Here is a 15,175-nt window from a genome sequence, read left to right as displayed (position 1 = left end):
TTTAATTGTCGGTTGTCCCTAGCCTCTGTAGGCTGGTTCCTGTACCTGCTCAGTTTGTCTCAGCTGTCTCTTTCTCTGTGCCATGTGCTTTCCTATATCAATCATTTAGTGCCAAAGACGTGCCATGCCCCTGACTGCCAAGTTTGAGTACATTTCTAGCATTGATGCAAATCCTGTTATGAATTTATAAATATTTAAGCTTAAAAATCAAATCAGGTTTTAAGTACAGCCTGATACGTGTGACAAGTTTGAAATGAAGAACAAAACACTTTCAATCATGCTGTTATAGGAAAATAATCAATGACGGGCATGGTGTTAGGAAGAGTTATGGATACTGCCCCAAAGTTGATTATTTTCCTATAACAGCATGTCCCAATGCGTTTTATTCCTCTTACACCACAGCCATTTGTCATTTATTATTTAAACATCATCATACCTTTTATCCATAGTCACATTTGACGTTGGGAATGAATCTAATTTCTGTTATAGCAGATATAAACGGTTGTTGTCCTCGTTTATTTTCTCTCTCCCAAAGTTAATCAGACAAACACGCAGCTCGTCGTGTTACAGAGAAACTGCAAAAAGCACAAACTCCTAAAGTGTTAAATAAATGCAACTCACTGTGGTATTTAAAAATAAAGTTTTAAAAAACCCGTACACGTTTCTTTAAATACTTGCGTCACATTTGGCCAATTTTTTTACTCGAGTTTTAAATTAAGTAAATATATAGGATGATCTGTTTAAAAAAAAAAAAGCACTTCTAAAGGTTCACCTAAATAACCACTGCCACTTACAGTTACTATTCTGTAAAGACTTATGTTTTAAATATATAGATATATACATATATATTTTATGTATAATTATTGCCGTACTGAATGTCACTTGTGTGTGGGTGAAATAAACAGATGTATTGTTTTATATCAGTGTGAGAATTATTTATAAGGAAGGTTTTTATTTTTTTTTGTAATTTAAAGTTTACACTCGACACTTCGATTTCAAATCAAATACATTTTTCACTAAATTATTTATTTATTTATTTTTTGTATCTGTAATCCACCAATTTCCATTTATGGAAACCGTCTACAGTAAGTTTTTGTCAAAACTCGTTTAATTGGACTTAAACATTATTTAGCCGTAAGTGACAAACTATAACGAGAACACGTATTGCTGTTCATAACGCTAAAGGACGGGTGTAAAAAGCACAATTTTGACTTACATATTTCTTTAAATGGACACCATTTTGAATATTGGGCACATGGTTATTATTTTGTAACAATTTGGTTAGTTATTAAATGATTCATAACTGTATAAAGATTGCCCCATGGTTCCCTCATCTAAACAAATAATTAACAACAGTTGATTTAGAAAATAAAATACTCAATTAAAAAAAAATGTCTTACCATAGTCATCCACACGGAGTTTCCTCTGGTAAGGTAAAGAGTCGGTTATTTCAATCGGTTCCATGAATCTGCTGTTTGATGTGAACGAAGGGAGTCGATTCGCAGATCTGAGATTTTTCGTGATTGAACAGCAGAAAAATTAAGACATTTATAAACTGTATTTATTTATGTATTAAATGAGAATGAGTAGCATGTATATCATGACATTGACTGCCGTAGTTTAACGGGGTTTTAAAGGCTAAAACCCAACTGATATAAACATGCGGCTAACACTAGACATCTAGCTAGCACGTGCTAACTCGACAACGTTAATTTATTTGATAAACTACCTCAACTTTATACAGCCCAATAATTATTTAATATAAATAGAAATAATTAACACGTCAATTTAGAAATTGACAGACTGAAAAACAAAAAGTTATACTCCTTTTAAAACCTTTTACCAAATACATCCACGCCGAGTGTGTCGTTTGCCGTTCGTCGGTTCCTGAATCGGTTACTTGAAGCAACTGCTTGTGGTGAACGAACGGAGCCGACTCGCAGATCTGAAGAGTCGTTTTGGCTATTGGACAGGGTTGAGTGCAACTAAAATTAAACATTAAACTTTTTTTTTCTTTTCTCGACAACACATGAAATAAAAGCAGGTTTCCAGCACACGATGTTAAATGGAATCACACATTAATTCAGAATAATTGCAAAAACATTCTTTAAGTATGATGTATTTCTGAGGTAAAGTGTAGCTATAGCAGGCTGGGACTGGTGAGGTAGACTTAGTAGCTTTTTAATAACGTTTAAAGTGATTTATCTGAAACATTCCCATAAATTGTAGTGAAGAATACATTACCAGTGTTTAAAATAAATAATCAGTGGAATCCTATTTTAGTCAGCCGAGATCAACATTTCATACGATGCACATTTGTGCAGACTACTGGACTGTGCAGACCACTGGACTTCCTCCACACCGAATTGGGGAGGGCTGGTCCAGTGGTCCACTGGTTTTATACCACTCCAGCCCAAACCCAGACATTGTGCATCATGATCTTAGGCTTGTGCGCAGTTGCTCAGCCATGAAACCAATTTCATGAAGCTCCTGATACATAGTTCTTATGTTGCTTCCAGAGGCGGCACGGTTCTGTAAGTTTGCGTCTTCTACCGCTTTGTGGCTGGGCTGTTGTTGCTCCTAGGCGCATCCATTTCACAATAACAGCAAAATGACATCTTATGACAGTACCACATTTAAAGTCACTGAGCTCTTCAGTGTACGACCCACTCTACAGCCAACGTTTGTCTACAGAGAGGGGTGTCCACATACTTTTGGCCATACATTTTTTAAGAATACCCATGGTAAAATATAAAATGATATAGTGATTCTCAGGATAGATGTTTAGCCTAAAACCTGGCCACAACTGCACCTGTAGATAAGAGTTTTACTCATTGAAAAGTAACCCCAGGACAGGAAGTCCTCCTGTAGAACTAAAGATTTACACAATTCAGCTATTGCACAAAAGAAATGCCATTTATTTATCCCATGTAAGACATCCATTACAAGCAACAAATGCAAGCAGTGCAAGACACATCCTCACGAACAGAAAGCAAACACAGGAACTGGTGCTTTACTATAAAAAAATGTTTACAGTGCCTGCTGTTTAAACCAGTCTGGTCTGGATCGTACACCGTGTGGCTAATTTGGCTCATGCCAACATCATATGATAGTCCGTCCATGCAAAGACACTTGTAAGTGTTAAGTAAAGGGACACTTGAGGTCTTGTCTAAGGTCATGTTCCACAAAAACACTACATGATTAAATTCAACTGGCTGATTAGTTTAGAGTCTATGGCTCATCATATAATGCCATGGATTATATAAACACACATATAAACCAGCACCTTGACAGTATAAAGACAAATCCTGGATAAAAATGCATGAAATGTTAGCTGAATGCAAAGATTTCTTGCCCAAAGGAAGCTTCAGTCAAGAACTTCGTATTAGTGCACCAAATATACACCAATATCTAGATCCCACAACACGCAGTTGCCACATTTGATAGTTCCCTGATTTGATTAGTTTTAGCCCTGTTAATAGCTGGTTTTATAAAACGCTGATAGTCGTTGAAACTCTACTACGGGTGAATAAAGCTGCAGGTTCACAATATGATGTTCAGCAACCAAAAATCCAACAATAACGTACATATACAAAACTCCCTTTCAATCACTGTGGGGGAAAAGACATCATAATAAATGCTACAAAACGAGACTTAACTGGAGTTCGGGTATCGAAAGTAAATTTAAAAAAAGTCATTCAGGTTTTCCTGCACGATCAAGTATTTGATAAAGGCTCAGCTCAGGTTCAAATGAAATGAAATCGACACATTCAGCAAAGACTGACCACAGTGACCAAGGTGTAGTTCTTAAAAAGGTTTGCGCGCAGGCGAGAGAAACCTGAGAGAGGCCTGTAACAGAACCTGGATAAACCTCAAAAACCGTCCTGCGGTCCAATACTGCCTTCCTCATGACTTTGTGTCTCAGGATTTGACAAGACACACAATTTTCTTGGGCAATTTGTGTGGCCTTACTTCCTTTGAAGGAATTATATTAGGCTCCTGTCCTTGCTGGTATAATGACTCAAATCCTTGTTAATGTTACTTGAGCCATTCATGTAATAAAACCACCAATAATCTAATGTTTACCAGAAAATTCTACACCAACAACCCACATTACTGGTAATGTTAATAAAGCTCCAAGTCATAATGCAACGCTGACATTTCTCAACATACCAGAACCCACTGAACGTTAACGGCCAATGCTAAGTAATTACATGTGTGCAACTGTGTGGGTTTTGGTCATATGGAGCATTTTCTTAGTAATTTACCAGCACATCTGAGGAAAATGTAGACATTTTTAACAGTTTTATCTTATTTTCACTGTCACACTGCCCTTACGTTGTCTGTATAAAGCCTTTATGTGGTATCTAGCTAACAGAATAGCCTCAGTCATTAGTTGGCTGTGCTTGCCAGCTGCCTAGCAAGAGCGTTCTGACAAATTTAGCCGTTTTAACAGTGAGCATAGTAGATTGAATGAAGTTGAGGAATGCAGCGCGTGTACTGTGGTATAACAATCATAGGAAATATCTTTTTTGTTTAAGTTACTCGTTGTGATTCGTATATGCAGTCTAAGTTTTGTTTCACACCTAGTTGATGTGAGGAAAACAATTACGAAACAAAATGTCCGAGAGCCTGTTGTGAAAGAGTAACGCCACAACTACACATACACAAAATCGTAATGTAAAAATAAAAACCCCATGACAATCCATATCTACTGTAACAAATGCCATTTTTGCGACGTCTAATGCTAACTACCTGCAACGTTAGTGCCCTAACAAGACCTTTATGGCTCATTTTGCAATGTTCAACCGTTTCCTAATGAATCCTATTTGATATATGTCTAAAGATTTAAAAAAAAAAACAAACAAACAAAAAAAAAACATTCATCCCAAACTCTAACCCCTAGGGGGCAGGTTATGAAGTGAAATTTTGACCTATTAGTTAAATATTCAAGTAATCTGGAAGTGGCGTTCGCCCCCAAGAAACTCTCAAAGTTTCTTTCTAAAATGACACTGAAATATTCTGAACTTTCCTCAGTCAGGGATTTGTACATCTAGCACCTTAAAAGGTTCAATGTAGATCCTTAACTATCCAAAAAAATGTAAAAAATCTACGAGGAACCCCTTTTTCCAAGAAGGTAGTAGCATTTATATGCTACTGTTTTTCAAATGTATTTATCTAGACATTATAGTGGTTTTATTTCAAAATAAGGCCTAAAAATAAGGCATTAAATCTGGCATGAGAAAAAAAAAAAAAAGGATTACTTTTGTCTTCCTGTTCCATAAACCAAGGCTGAGAGCTGATCCCGCCCACTGAGGTTGATTGACGGATGGCCTTACTTTAAAAATAAAACCAAGAAGCAAAGTATACAGCCAAATTTTAAACTCGTTTTATGTTGCCTACATCCGTAATATTCCGCGTAAATATTCCACAGTGTGACGCAATTTACCAAAATAATAATATATTGTCATATCGCCACCCCCAGATCCCCATTCATCCTATTAAAAAAAAAATAAATAAAATAAATGTGCCTGTTTGTACCCTTATCCCCATTACATAAGTGTGTGTTTACATTCAAGGAGTGAAGTACATCTCTTTGGTGAGCATGGACACAATACAGGGGATCTGCTTCTTGGCATGGAAGCCAGGCATGCTGGAAGCAGACTCGAAGTCCAGCGCCACCTTGTGGTTGACGCGGGTCAGGATCTGCATGAGCTCCAGCTGTGGGCCGTGTTTACTCAGCAACTCGCAGAGGGACTGCATGAACCACGAACCAGTCTGCGTGTTCCTCCACGAGTAGTAACCTACAGCACACACAAGCCAGTGTGCGATTGACACTTTTTTCAGGTGCAGTGATTATAAGGACATTGTTTGTGTATTTGTGTGTGGGTACCTGGTGCTGTAGAATATGCATAAAGGAAATCAGCCTCCACTGGGATTTTCATCGAATCCTCTGTGCCACTGTCAGTGTCAATGCCAGGGTCCAACTCTGTACCTCGGCAGGCCTGATGAAAAAAAACCATACGTTTATACTCTTACAATATTTATGAGGACCTTCCAATGCCGTAATGCAGCTATTTAATACTATGCCTACAACTAAATATAACTCATTCCTTAAAAGGAAAACCTTTGGCTCTTTTAGGTTTTAAAATAAATAATAATAAAAAGCAGTTTTGTTTGTGGGGACAAGCCAAATGTCCCTACAAGGGGGAAAAATCCCATCCTTGTACAATACAATACAGTATGCACGGTGTGCACCTCAACCCAATAACCCTACACACACACACCTGGATGAAGAAGAGTTTGGGTTTGCCCACTAGCGATATGCAGCGGTCTCCTCTGAACAGACTCGTCAAAGCCTTCAGCTCCAACGCACCGTCTGTCCCAAAGAACACGCCCTCGTCTCCGTGACTCAGCAACACGCACACAAAGGAGGCACAGCGACTGTGGTCATCCCTGGCAACTGACACACACACACACAGGGAACACAAAAACAAACAATTTTAATTCTCTGTAAGGATCTCACCAGTCCCAACACACCACATCTCAACTAGCAAATCTGATACCACAATGCAGAGGCTGTGAGAGGCACAACGCCACATCATCACAACACAACGATCCAATTCAACAATGCAATACAATTCCGTGAAACCCCAACGTTAATGTTTTCTTACAGTGAGAATGTCTCCTCTCGCCAATTAAAGAAGGTGGCGTTTTACGGTTTCTACGACCATAGAGAGATCTGACAAAGGCGATGGTTTTGCTACGTTTACTTTGAACGTAGTGCCATGTGACAGACGAGAACTCGAAGACTGGACACAACCACACCACACGCGACTACAGTTTACATATATATATAAAAAAAAAAAACCTCGACTCCATCAGTCTTACCTCCAGCTAAAAGTTTCTTGATCTGATCTACGGTCTGGTCGTTGAACACCTTCACTTTGTAGCCCAGCTTCCCGAAAGTCTTCATGGCGTTTGCGGCGTCGACGTCCGTCCCGTTGCGCTGGTTCATGCCTTGTTTTTGGTCGGAAAATTGAGATTAGAACGCTTTACTTCAGAAAGGTAACGTCCGAAATGGCGAACGTCAGAAAATCAGAAACTTGCTAGCAAAACTGTTCCTGAAGCTTCCACACGACAGTAAGTGTCTGACTGTCACGGTTTCAACATGGCGGATGCATGGTTTCGCCAGGTTAATGGTTAATAACTCGTATTGTCTCTAATTCAGGCATGGATACCATTAAGTTTGCATTTCCTGAAGGAAAAAAGCAAGAAGCTGAAATACACAGAGGAGGGAAAAGAACAGAAAAAAAAATAGTAATTTGAAAACGTATGATATTTACAATAACATTTACAGGTCTTTTTTTTTTTTTTTTTTTTTTGCTTTAGTCTAAGTTTTACTTCCTGGCCTTGTCATATGCCATTTTTATTATATCATTTTTGTTCCTCGTGCTTATTTTACATTATTAGCAGCTTGAATGATGATGTTATATAAATAGTGTTTTATAGCGGTCGAGCGATTTTGGATTTTACCGATAAATAATTCAATAAAAGTTTTATTTGTATAGCGCTTTTAACAATGCACGTTGTCACAAAGCAGCTTTACGGAAATGTATCAGTTTCGGATCGAAATTTTTAATTGCTCAATTTTAAAATGTTGAGACTGTGGTGAAATCCTGATAACTAAGTGGGCGGTACCTACCTGGCGATTACCGATGAATGAACAGATCGTTTTAAAAACTGATACTGAATGAAAACGTAACGCTCAAAGTAAAATATCCCTGAACTTTATTACAGAAATAAACAGTACTGACTGTACCATAAAATTGTACTGTACTTTTTTTTAAAAATAAAAAATGAAATTAATATAAAAAATATGAATGTGTTACCGGTGCTCTTGTGGAAGTTTTTGTTGTTGATGATGATGCAGTGGCCGATAGAGTTGTAGCTCAGGCTGTATCTGTAGTTGTAAGCGGAGGTTTTGGCGTCCACCTGCATGGGCTCTCCTCCTCCTGCCTCGACTCCTCCGGCACTGCACGTTAGAAACATGGACTAATCACCAAAACAAACCATTTCTGAGGGAATGACTGTTTACAGCTGCTATAATGAAAACAAGAACCTCTCTTTTTACAGATGCTCCACAACATTAGCTTAAACGTAACTATAAATAGATAAAACGTGTGACTTTTTTTTTTCAAAATAAAAATGAGCAGTTGTTAAATTGCTGTAAAAGGAATAAAACACTCCTTGACGTGATCTGCGCTGTAACGCTAACGGTTTATTCTGAAATTATCTTCGGCACACACTGCAAACAAAGATATGAACCCACTTCACGCTTCAGGTAGATATGACCTCGTAAAAATCCAAATAAAGATTAACACAAAGTGTACATAAAGATATGAACATGAAACACACACACACAAGCAACTACACCTAGTATAAATATTTAATTGGAAATCAATTTGTTTCCCAGAAACAAAATCATATATACAAAATTAGATCAGTGACAATTGGTTTTGTTTAATACATTAAAGATCTTTACATTTAAAAAAAAAAAAAAAAAAAAAAAAAAAACGCGTTGCAATAAAAAAAAAAAAGAATATACTGTGTCGTTAAAGTCTGACTAATTGGTGATCTAAACCAACATGGCGTGAATTAAATGTGATACGCAAATTAGTAAATTCAGTGCCTCGTTTGCATATTCATTTATGTAAATTAAGTACTTGAGGTGTGTGCACATTTATTACTTAAAAAAACAGTTTAATAAACTGTTATATAGGTCTAACTTGTTTATCTAAAACAAACTTTAAAAGATTTTTTATGCAAATAGTTGTTTTTTTGTGGTATGCAAATTACCACATATTTGCAAATCGCTAATTATATGCTTGTTGTAGGTGTGTTTAAAAAAAATGAATAAAAACAACAACAAAAAAAAAACAATACATATTAACAAACTGTGTAATGGCCTGGCCATTTAGTGAGCTAAAAAATAAGGAGCGAAATGGTTTTTTTTTTTGGCAAAATGCATTTTAATGATATGCAAATTAGCACATGGATCTACTGCCTCATTTGCATATTATCATCCAAGCAAACTTGCAAAACAAACTAACAAAAAAACAATCCATTAATATACACTTTACATGGTTTGTTTTAATTCTGAAAACAAATTTTTAAAATGATATTAAAACTGATAAATTAAATAAGAGAAACGTTGTTTAGCAACAGTAGTCAAGTTCTTACTCTGGCGTGTCCGTGCCCAGTGCGCATGCGCAGTCTCCGTTCGACGCCTCACTCTTCTCCAGATTCTCAGACATGGCGTGTTTTTTTGTTGTTGTTTTTTAATTACTCTTTATTCCCAAATGAAACCAGGTTTCAGGGTTTTTTTATCCTTCAAATTCCTCGTCTCGTTCACCGTTATTCCTTTGTCTCAGCGCTCGACCAATAACAACTTCCGGGAGAAAGACGAGATGTGTGACGTCAGCTATATGTAAACAACAAACAAATAACACAAAGCAAATCAACACCATTTTAAAAATATTTTTGCACATTAATTATGCGTTCAAAACATCAGCTATCCAACGTCATGTCTATATTCAGCACGTACAAGGTTTAAACAGTTTATTCGGTGCATAAGGAAGCTACAACGCCAGCTGCATCCAGTCTTTCTTTGTCGTTGTTGAACTGGCGTAACAAAACAAAACCTACCAACAAAAAGTAAACTCTTTCCTAACTGCTAGAGTAAATCTTACCATTAACTATAAAGCGTTTCAGCTTTAGAAATGTCTCCGGTATCGTAAAGCTGCCCAGTAAAACCGTTAGCGTCAGTATGTTGTGTATCGCGGAAGTCTAGAAAGTGGACTCATATAATAGACTACACTACCCAGAATTCCCTGCTCCCGCTACAGCGTCCGCGTTACCGTTGCACCCCTAAATGATGAAAAGCGGGGTAGTCGAATGGCATTGTGGGTAATGTAGGAAGGCAACCAAAATAGTCAAAATTGATGAAAGGAGGAAACCAAAAAAGTCGGAATTGAATAATAAAATACATCTTTTTCTTCATTGACGAGCACATATCAGTGCTCATAGTGAGTGATAATAATGAGTATGAGGAACACAAACACCTGCATGCATGTAATTAATTTAGGAACATTGCTGTTGTTGTTGTTGTTAATAATAATAATAATAATAACAACAACAATAATAATAATAACAATAATAATAATAATAATAATAATAATAATAATAATAATAATAATAATAAATTTTTATGTATACAGAATGAAAAGGAAACACCGACCCTATTAACGTTTTATTTATTCTAAAAAAATAAATAAAAATCCTATTGGCTGTGAGTACAGTGAAATGAAATGATATGTTCTCTTTCTTTACATTCTACATATATATTCCTAATAGTTGGCCAACTAACATATTGCTTGGATGATTGTAAAAATGGAAGTAGTTTGCATAACCATGCTATAAGACTATGACATGTTGGCTCATAAGTAGCCAAAACCCAGTGTTACATTAAAGGCCTCCTCACCATATAAATTGTGCTATTGTTAATAAATAGACCCATGGATGAGCCTGATTTCGACTTGTTATCTAATTTTATCAGTCAAAGAGAATGCGTCTGCTGATGTGATCGATGAGGGCAAAAACACTGTGGCTTTTTTCTAAATTTGCGACGCAACTTGTGGAGCTTTTTGTGATTTTTATTTATTTTTTAAAAAATTTTGAGGAAAACTACTCGAATTGGAGAAATTGTGGTTGCACTAAATCATTTTGCACGGTCTTTCGCAGGGATGTTTGGTGGTAAACGAGACTTCAAGCTCCACAAATTTCAAGCCTCTTATGTTTTTATTTCAAATACATTCCTTATTTGTGATGTAAATTGTCTGCCGTTATTGTAACAGGGAACATTTCGATTAGCGCTAGGGGAGAAAGAGTAACCCGATCTTAAAATGTACCTTATCATGACACAAACCATCACTGCGCATCATTAATGATTGGCTCATTAAGACCCGCCTCTCTCATCGCAGTAAAGAGATCTTTTGCTCATACCCTACAAATACACTGATGTTTGTGCGTCTTTGCAAAGCGAGCACCAGTTACGTAAGTGCCACAGGTTAAGGTCTGGCTAATATATTTATATTGTATAAATAAATGCAAATGTGTTTAGTTAACTGTATTTGTGTATGTAGTGAAGTAAAATATCAGAAACAGATTTCTGAATTCCAGATCATCAGATGATTCGGTATTACGTTATCAATCAAATGCAAATTTGTAAATGTAATTAACAATTCAAATATTTGACACAAACGTAGATATTAATGACTTAAATAAAGGTGACTTGCAAATGTTTTCCAGGAGGAAACTTGTGTTATTGTGTGAAAGGCTGAAAGTACGGGTTTTCGTGTTTGGCGAGGTCACAAGGTTGGTATTTGTTTAATTGAGCGGTTTCACTGCGCCTAAAGTACAAATGGTGTTCTGTAATAAATCAGAACTTTCCAGATGCCCAGTGTGTGTTTACACTGATTAATATTCAGGTCTAATCATAAAGTAAGGAATAAAACCCTGAAGTTGATTATTTTCCCTATAGAAGCACTTCCCAGAGTGTTTTATTCTACTTGTACTACAGCAATTTACCAACTATAGTGATTTGTTTTTTTAATTTAGTAACGAATGACAATTTCTAACTGTTCTATACATTTATAGTTAGGAAACAAGCTAGTTCCTGTTCTCACTTACGTTATAGCCGATATAAACAGCCGTAAACCTCTAGTCACCTCTGGCAGGTTGCCATGTTACCGAGAAACCGCAAAGCGTAAATCTCGGAAAGCTTACAGTTCTCGTAAAATTACAGCTTTACCGCTGACTGTTACGAAGCACGGACACCGGAGACTACTTCGCAAAACGGTAAACATTTAGTGTTAAAGATTGTAAGATAAGGTGCTGAATGAAGCTGATGAAGATCAAGCGTATTATATTACTATAAACCTCCGATTCGCCTTGCAGCCGGAAGTACCATTATATTAATTCTACTTTTATATAAAATTATTCAACAATTTCTGACTAATCAGAATCAAGAATTCGATGGTGTTATGGTGTACAGTCGTGTGAAAAAATAAGTACACCCCATAGAAATGGTTGTTTTTTTTGTGTCCAAATACGTCAAAAAAATGGCAAACATCCATGAGGTGTACTTATTTTTTCACATGCCTGTAAAATACTATATTGCAGCATACTGTGGTTGCAAAAATTTTTTCAAATATTCTTCCTGTTTGTTTTCTTCTTATTCTTCTTCCTTTTTCGACTCCAGAAATGGGGAAAATGGAACAAACGCTACCCCAGTTCCTGATGTTCATCATTCTTATTGGCTGGACTCAGGGACAAAAAAACGCTATAAAGTATTACAGCTCCTCCTATGGGATTACGTGTGATGACACCTGTGGCAAGCATGAAAAATACTACTACTGGTGCTACACTAAAAATGGATGGGATTATTGCTCACCAGAAGAGAATACAGATTACACGGGCCAGCCATGTCGAGAGGACCATCCCTGTGGGAAGTATGGCAAATCTTACCGTTGGTGCTATACTAAGGGTGACAACTGGGGTTACTGTGGTTTATTGAGAAATACTTCAGAACCAAAGACCAGGTTGTATAAAGGTTCGTCCCTTATGAGTGTGTGCTGGGATGCATGTTTGTATGATGAGAGAAAGAAATACTACTGGTGTCACACGGATGAAGGGTGGGACTACTGCTCTCCACTACCTGATGTCACGTACAAGAATGAGCCATGCCGCTTGGACCACTATTGTGGCACTCACGACTCCGGTTACACCTGGTGCTTCACAAACTCAGGTTATGACTACTGCGGACGCATCAGCGATGGAGAATGCACGTATATCACCCCTGAAATTAATAAAAAAGACACTAATACTGTGATATCCTGCACATGGAAGGATGCAAAGAATGAAAAACAGATCAAGTTCAACCTTGAGCCAGAGTTTACAATATCTAGTGAAGGTTCCACCTGGAAGAACGAGATAATCAACTTCATTGCACGCTGGAAAAATACCTACTTGAACCCACAGGACAGTTCCAAGCTGATCACCTCAGACAACCTCAGGTTTGAGGTACAGAAGCTGGTGAATGAAGAAGGTGAGCAATACTATAACCTGCAAATCGTGGTGAATGTACACGCCCAGAGTGGGAGGAGCACCAAACTGGCCCAGGTGCACATACCGGAGTACAGCGTTCCAGACAGGTTTGTCCAATTGGCCTTTGTGGAGAGCTTCTGGCGTCACGCCAGGATTTCTTTGAAAATTAATGAGAGTGTATACAGTTAATATGAAGTGATGTGCCAAGGTTTTTGTGGACGTGAGCGATAATAGCTTTATTTTAGAAACTAACATAATCTGTTGATTCTCAGCTAATGATTACCTATATCCCATTATATCTAAAATGAAGCTTGCTTATGCACCATTGATGTCGTTTAACAAGGTTTATAATGAACTTCTGCTAGCTACCTGAAGCTACAGACCCACCTAGCATGCTTCTTCATGAGTATATTTGATTCACTGAAGACTGGTGGCACACAGACATTGTGAATGATAATTGAGCTAAAAGAGTATTGTAGCTTCTGATCATGAAAATCCTCCTCTATAAATGTTTGTGTGAGTACAGCTGATTAAAATGTGCATCGCTACACTGATGACATTAACTACATACAATTCATGTTTTAGCTCGCTTCAAGCAACAGAGAAATGTACCTGATTATAGAAGTCAAATAAAAACGCATTTAAATTTCTATATCATTACTTTGTAATAAAATGAGATGAGCGTCTAGCGGAGTCTTCTTTCCCTGACGACTTTGTGTTTTAATACGGAAAATATTCGCATTGAATTCGGCGACAGAATCTCCACCTCTACAAAAGGTCACCACTTTTCTATCAGTTAAGAAGATAACGGAAAGTAAAACACTTCATTTCTTGTGCTGTTACAGTAAACAAAATAATCCACAAAAGGGGTGGTGTAAAGAACCAGAGTTAACAGTTACCACCCCAAAGGTGATTATTTTCCAATAACTGAAATGTTTGAGTCTTTCTATACCACTGTGGTTTGCCAATGATGACTATTTTTTTTCTATTAAAGAATGACACAATGAACATTAAAAAACAAAACAAAAACCTGTTTATACTTAAATTGAATGTTGTGAGCCTGAATCGCTGTTATTTCAAAGGACTCAAGAATAATGTTCCATACTGAGCAGTAGAGAAGGAAAAATTGTCCGGGATATGAGGTGGACGCAGACGCAAGTACAGGCTATTTAATATTAAATAAAAATCACAAACGAAACGAACATAACAGCAATCATATACAAAGCAAGAAACAGCCAGGAAACAAAAGTCAAACAACAAAAACCAGAACTTAAATATGGGTGCTAAGAACAAGAAACAGGTGAGTGATCAGTGAGGCATTTGACCTGGTCATGTGATGTGCTGGGGCTGATGGGCGCTGTAGTTGTAGTCATGTAGTTGGTCGTTTTGTGGCCGAAACCACATTGTTGCAAATTGTTGTTTCTACATGATACACAGTATTTCTGAAAACTCTTTGGAGCAGTGAATTTAGGAAATTATAGAACCACATCTGATCTAATGAAATTCTCTGTATCTCTGTTGTTGGGGGTTGTTTCAGAATTCCTAAGGTCTTCTGTCTGTCCTCGGTGTCAGAGGAACCAGTAACTACCCGGTACAACATGTTGCAATATGCTTCTTTGCTCAAATGAACCTACTCAGCATAATGATACCTACTCAGTATCTGTTACTTTAAAACGAAAGAACTTGAGATAGAAAGCAACACTTCTTTACATTTGATTGAGGAAATCTATCAGCTCACAACATTTCAACTAAATCGTCAACTGAACTAATTAACAACGAGTAATTACCAATGAGTACCAAACTAGATATGTGGATAATCTGTGCCAGGTGGTCACAAGGAACTGATTCACCCTGAGATTCACCAAGTTCTTAAGTTTGAGCTTACTCTTTTGTAGGAACGTTAAGTTCTGTCACATGACCACCGAGGTACAACAGATTGTTGCATGCAGGGAAAGCATCAAGACATGCGTTCTGAAGAGTCTGCTGTTTTTAATACGAGTGCAGGTGA

At 37.2% G+C, this 15,175-nt stretch overlaps 2 protein-coding genes across 4 annotated transcripts; one reads left to right on the top strand and one right to left on the bottom strand.

The window, feature by feature from the left end:
• Nucleotides 1-2,897: 2,897 nt before the first annotated feature.
• casp3a (caspase 3, apoptosis-related cysteine peptidase a) lies at nucleotides 2,898-9,897 on the bottom strand. 2 transcript variants are annotated; one of them, XM_017461513.3, is made up of 7 exons: nucleotides 9,753-9,897; nucleotides 9,244-9,484; nucleotides 7,893-8,035; nucleotides 6,892-7,020; nucleotides 6,288-6,463; nucleotides 5,894-6,005; nucleotides 2,898-5,804 (listed from the first exon to the last, which is right to left on the bottom strand). In XM_017461513.3, the coding sequence occupies exons 2-7, from the start codon at nucleotides 9,315-9,317 to the stop codon at nucleotides 5,575-5,577; spliced, it is 864 nt and encodes a 287-aa protein (XP_017317002.1). In that variant the 5' UTR covers nucleotides 9,318-9,484; nucleotides 9,753-9,897; the 3' UTR covers nucleotides 2,898-5,574. The 2 variants fall into 2 exon arrangements, with proteins under 2 accessions (XP_017317002.1, XP_053533310.1); XM_053677335.1 differs by lacking the exon at nucleotides 9,753-9,897 and adding an exon at nucleotides 9,608-9,631.
• Nucleotides 9,898-11,025: 1,128 nt separating this feature from the next.
• LOC108260474 (uncharacterized) lies at nucleotides 11,026-13,855 on the top strand. Of its 2 annotated transcripts, none has more exons than XM_017460797.3 (3): nucleotides 11,026-11,115; nucleotides 11,371-11,436; nucleotides 12,323-13,855. In XM_017460797.3, the coding sequence occupies exon 3, from the start codon at nucleotides 12,325-12,327 to the stop codon at nucleotides 13,354-13,356; it is 1,032 nt and encodes a 343-aa protein (XP_017316286.1). In that variant the 5' UTR covers nucleotides 11,026-11,115; nucleotides 11,371-11,436; nucleotides 12,323-12,324; the 3' UTR covers nucleotides 13,357-13,855. The 2 variants fall into 2 exon arrangements, with proteins under 2 accessions (XP_017316286.1, XP_017316287.1); XM_017460798.3 differs by having other exon boundaries at nucleotides 11,111-11,134.
• The last annotated feature ends 1,320 nt before the right edge of the window (nucleotides 13,856-15,175 follow it).

The sequence above is a fragment of the Ictalurus punctatus genome, chromosome 29, assembly GCF_001660625.3.
Source record: "Ictalurus punctatus breed USDA103 chromosome 29, Coco_2.0, whole genome shotgun sequence".
Lineage (NCBI taxonomy): Eukaryota > Metazoa > Chordata > Actinopteri > Siluriformes > Ictaluridae > Ictalurus > Ictalurus punctatus.
Note: the sequence above shows the minus strand (reverse complement) of the source record. Positions and strands in the feature narration are given on the sequence as shown.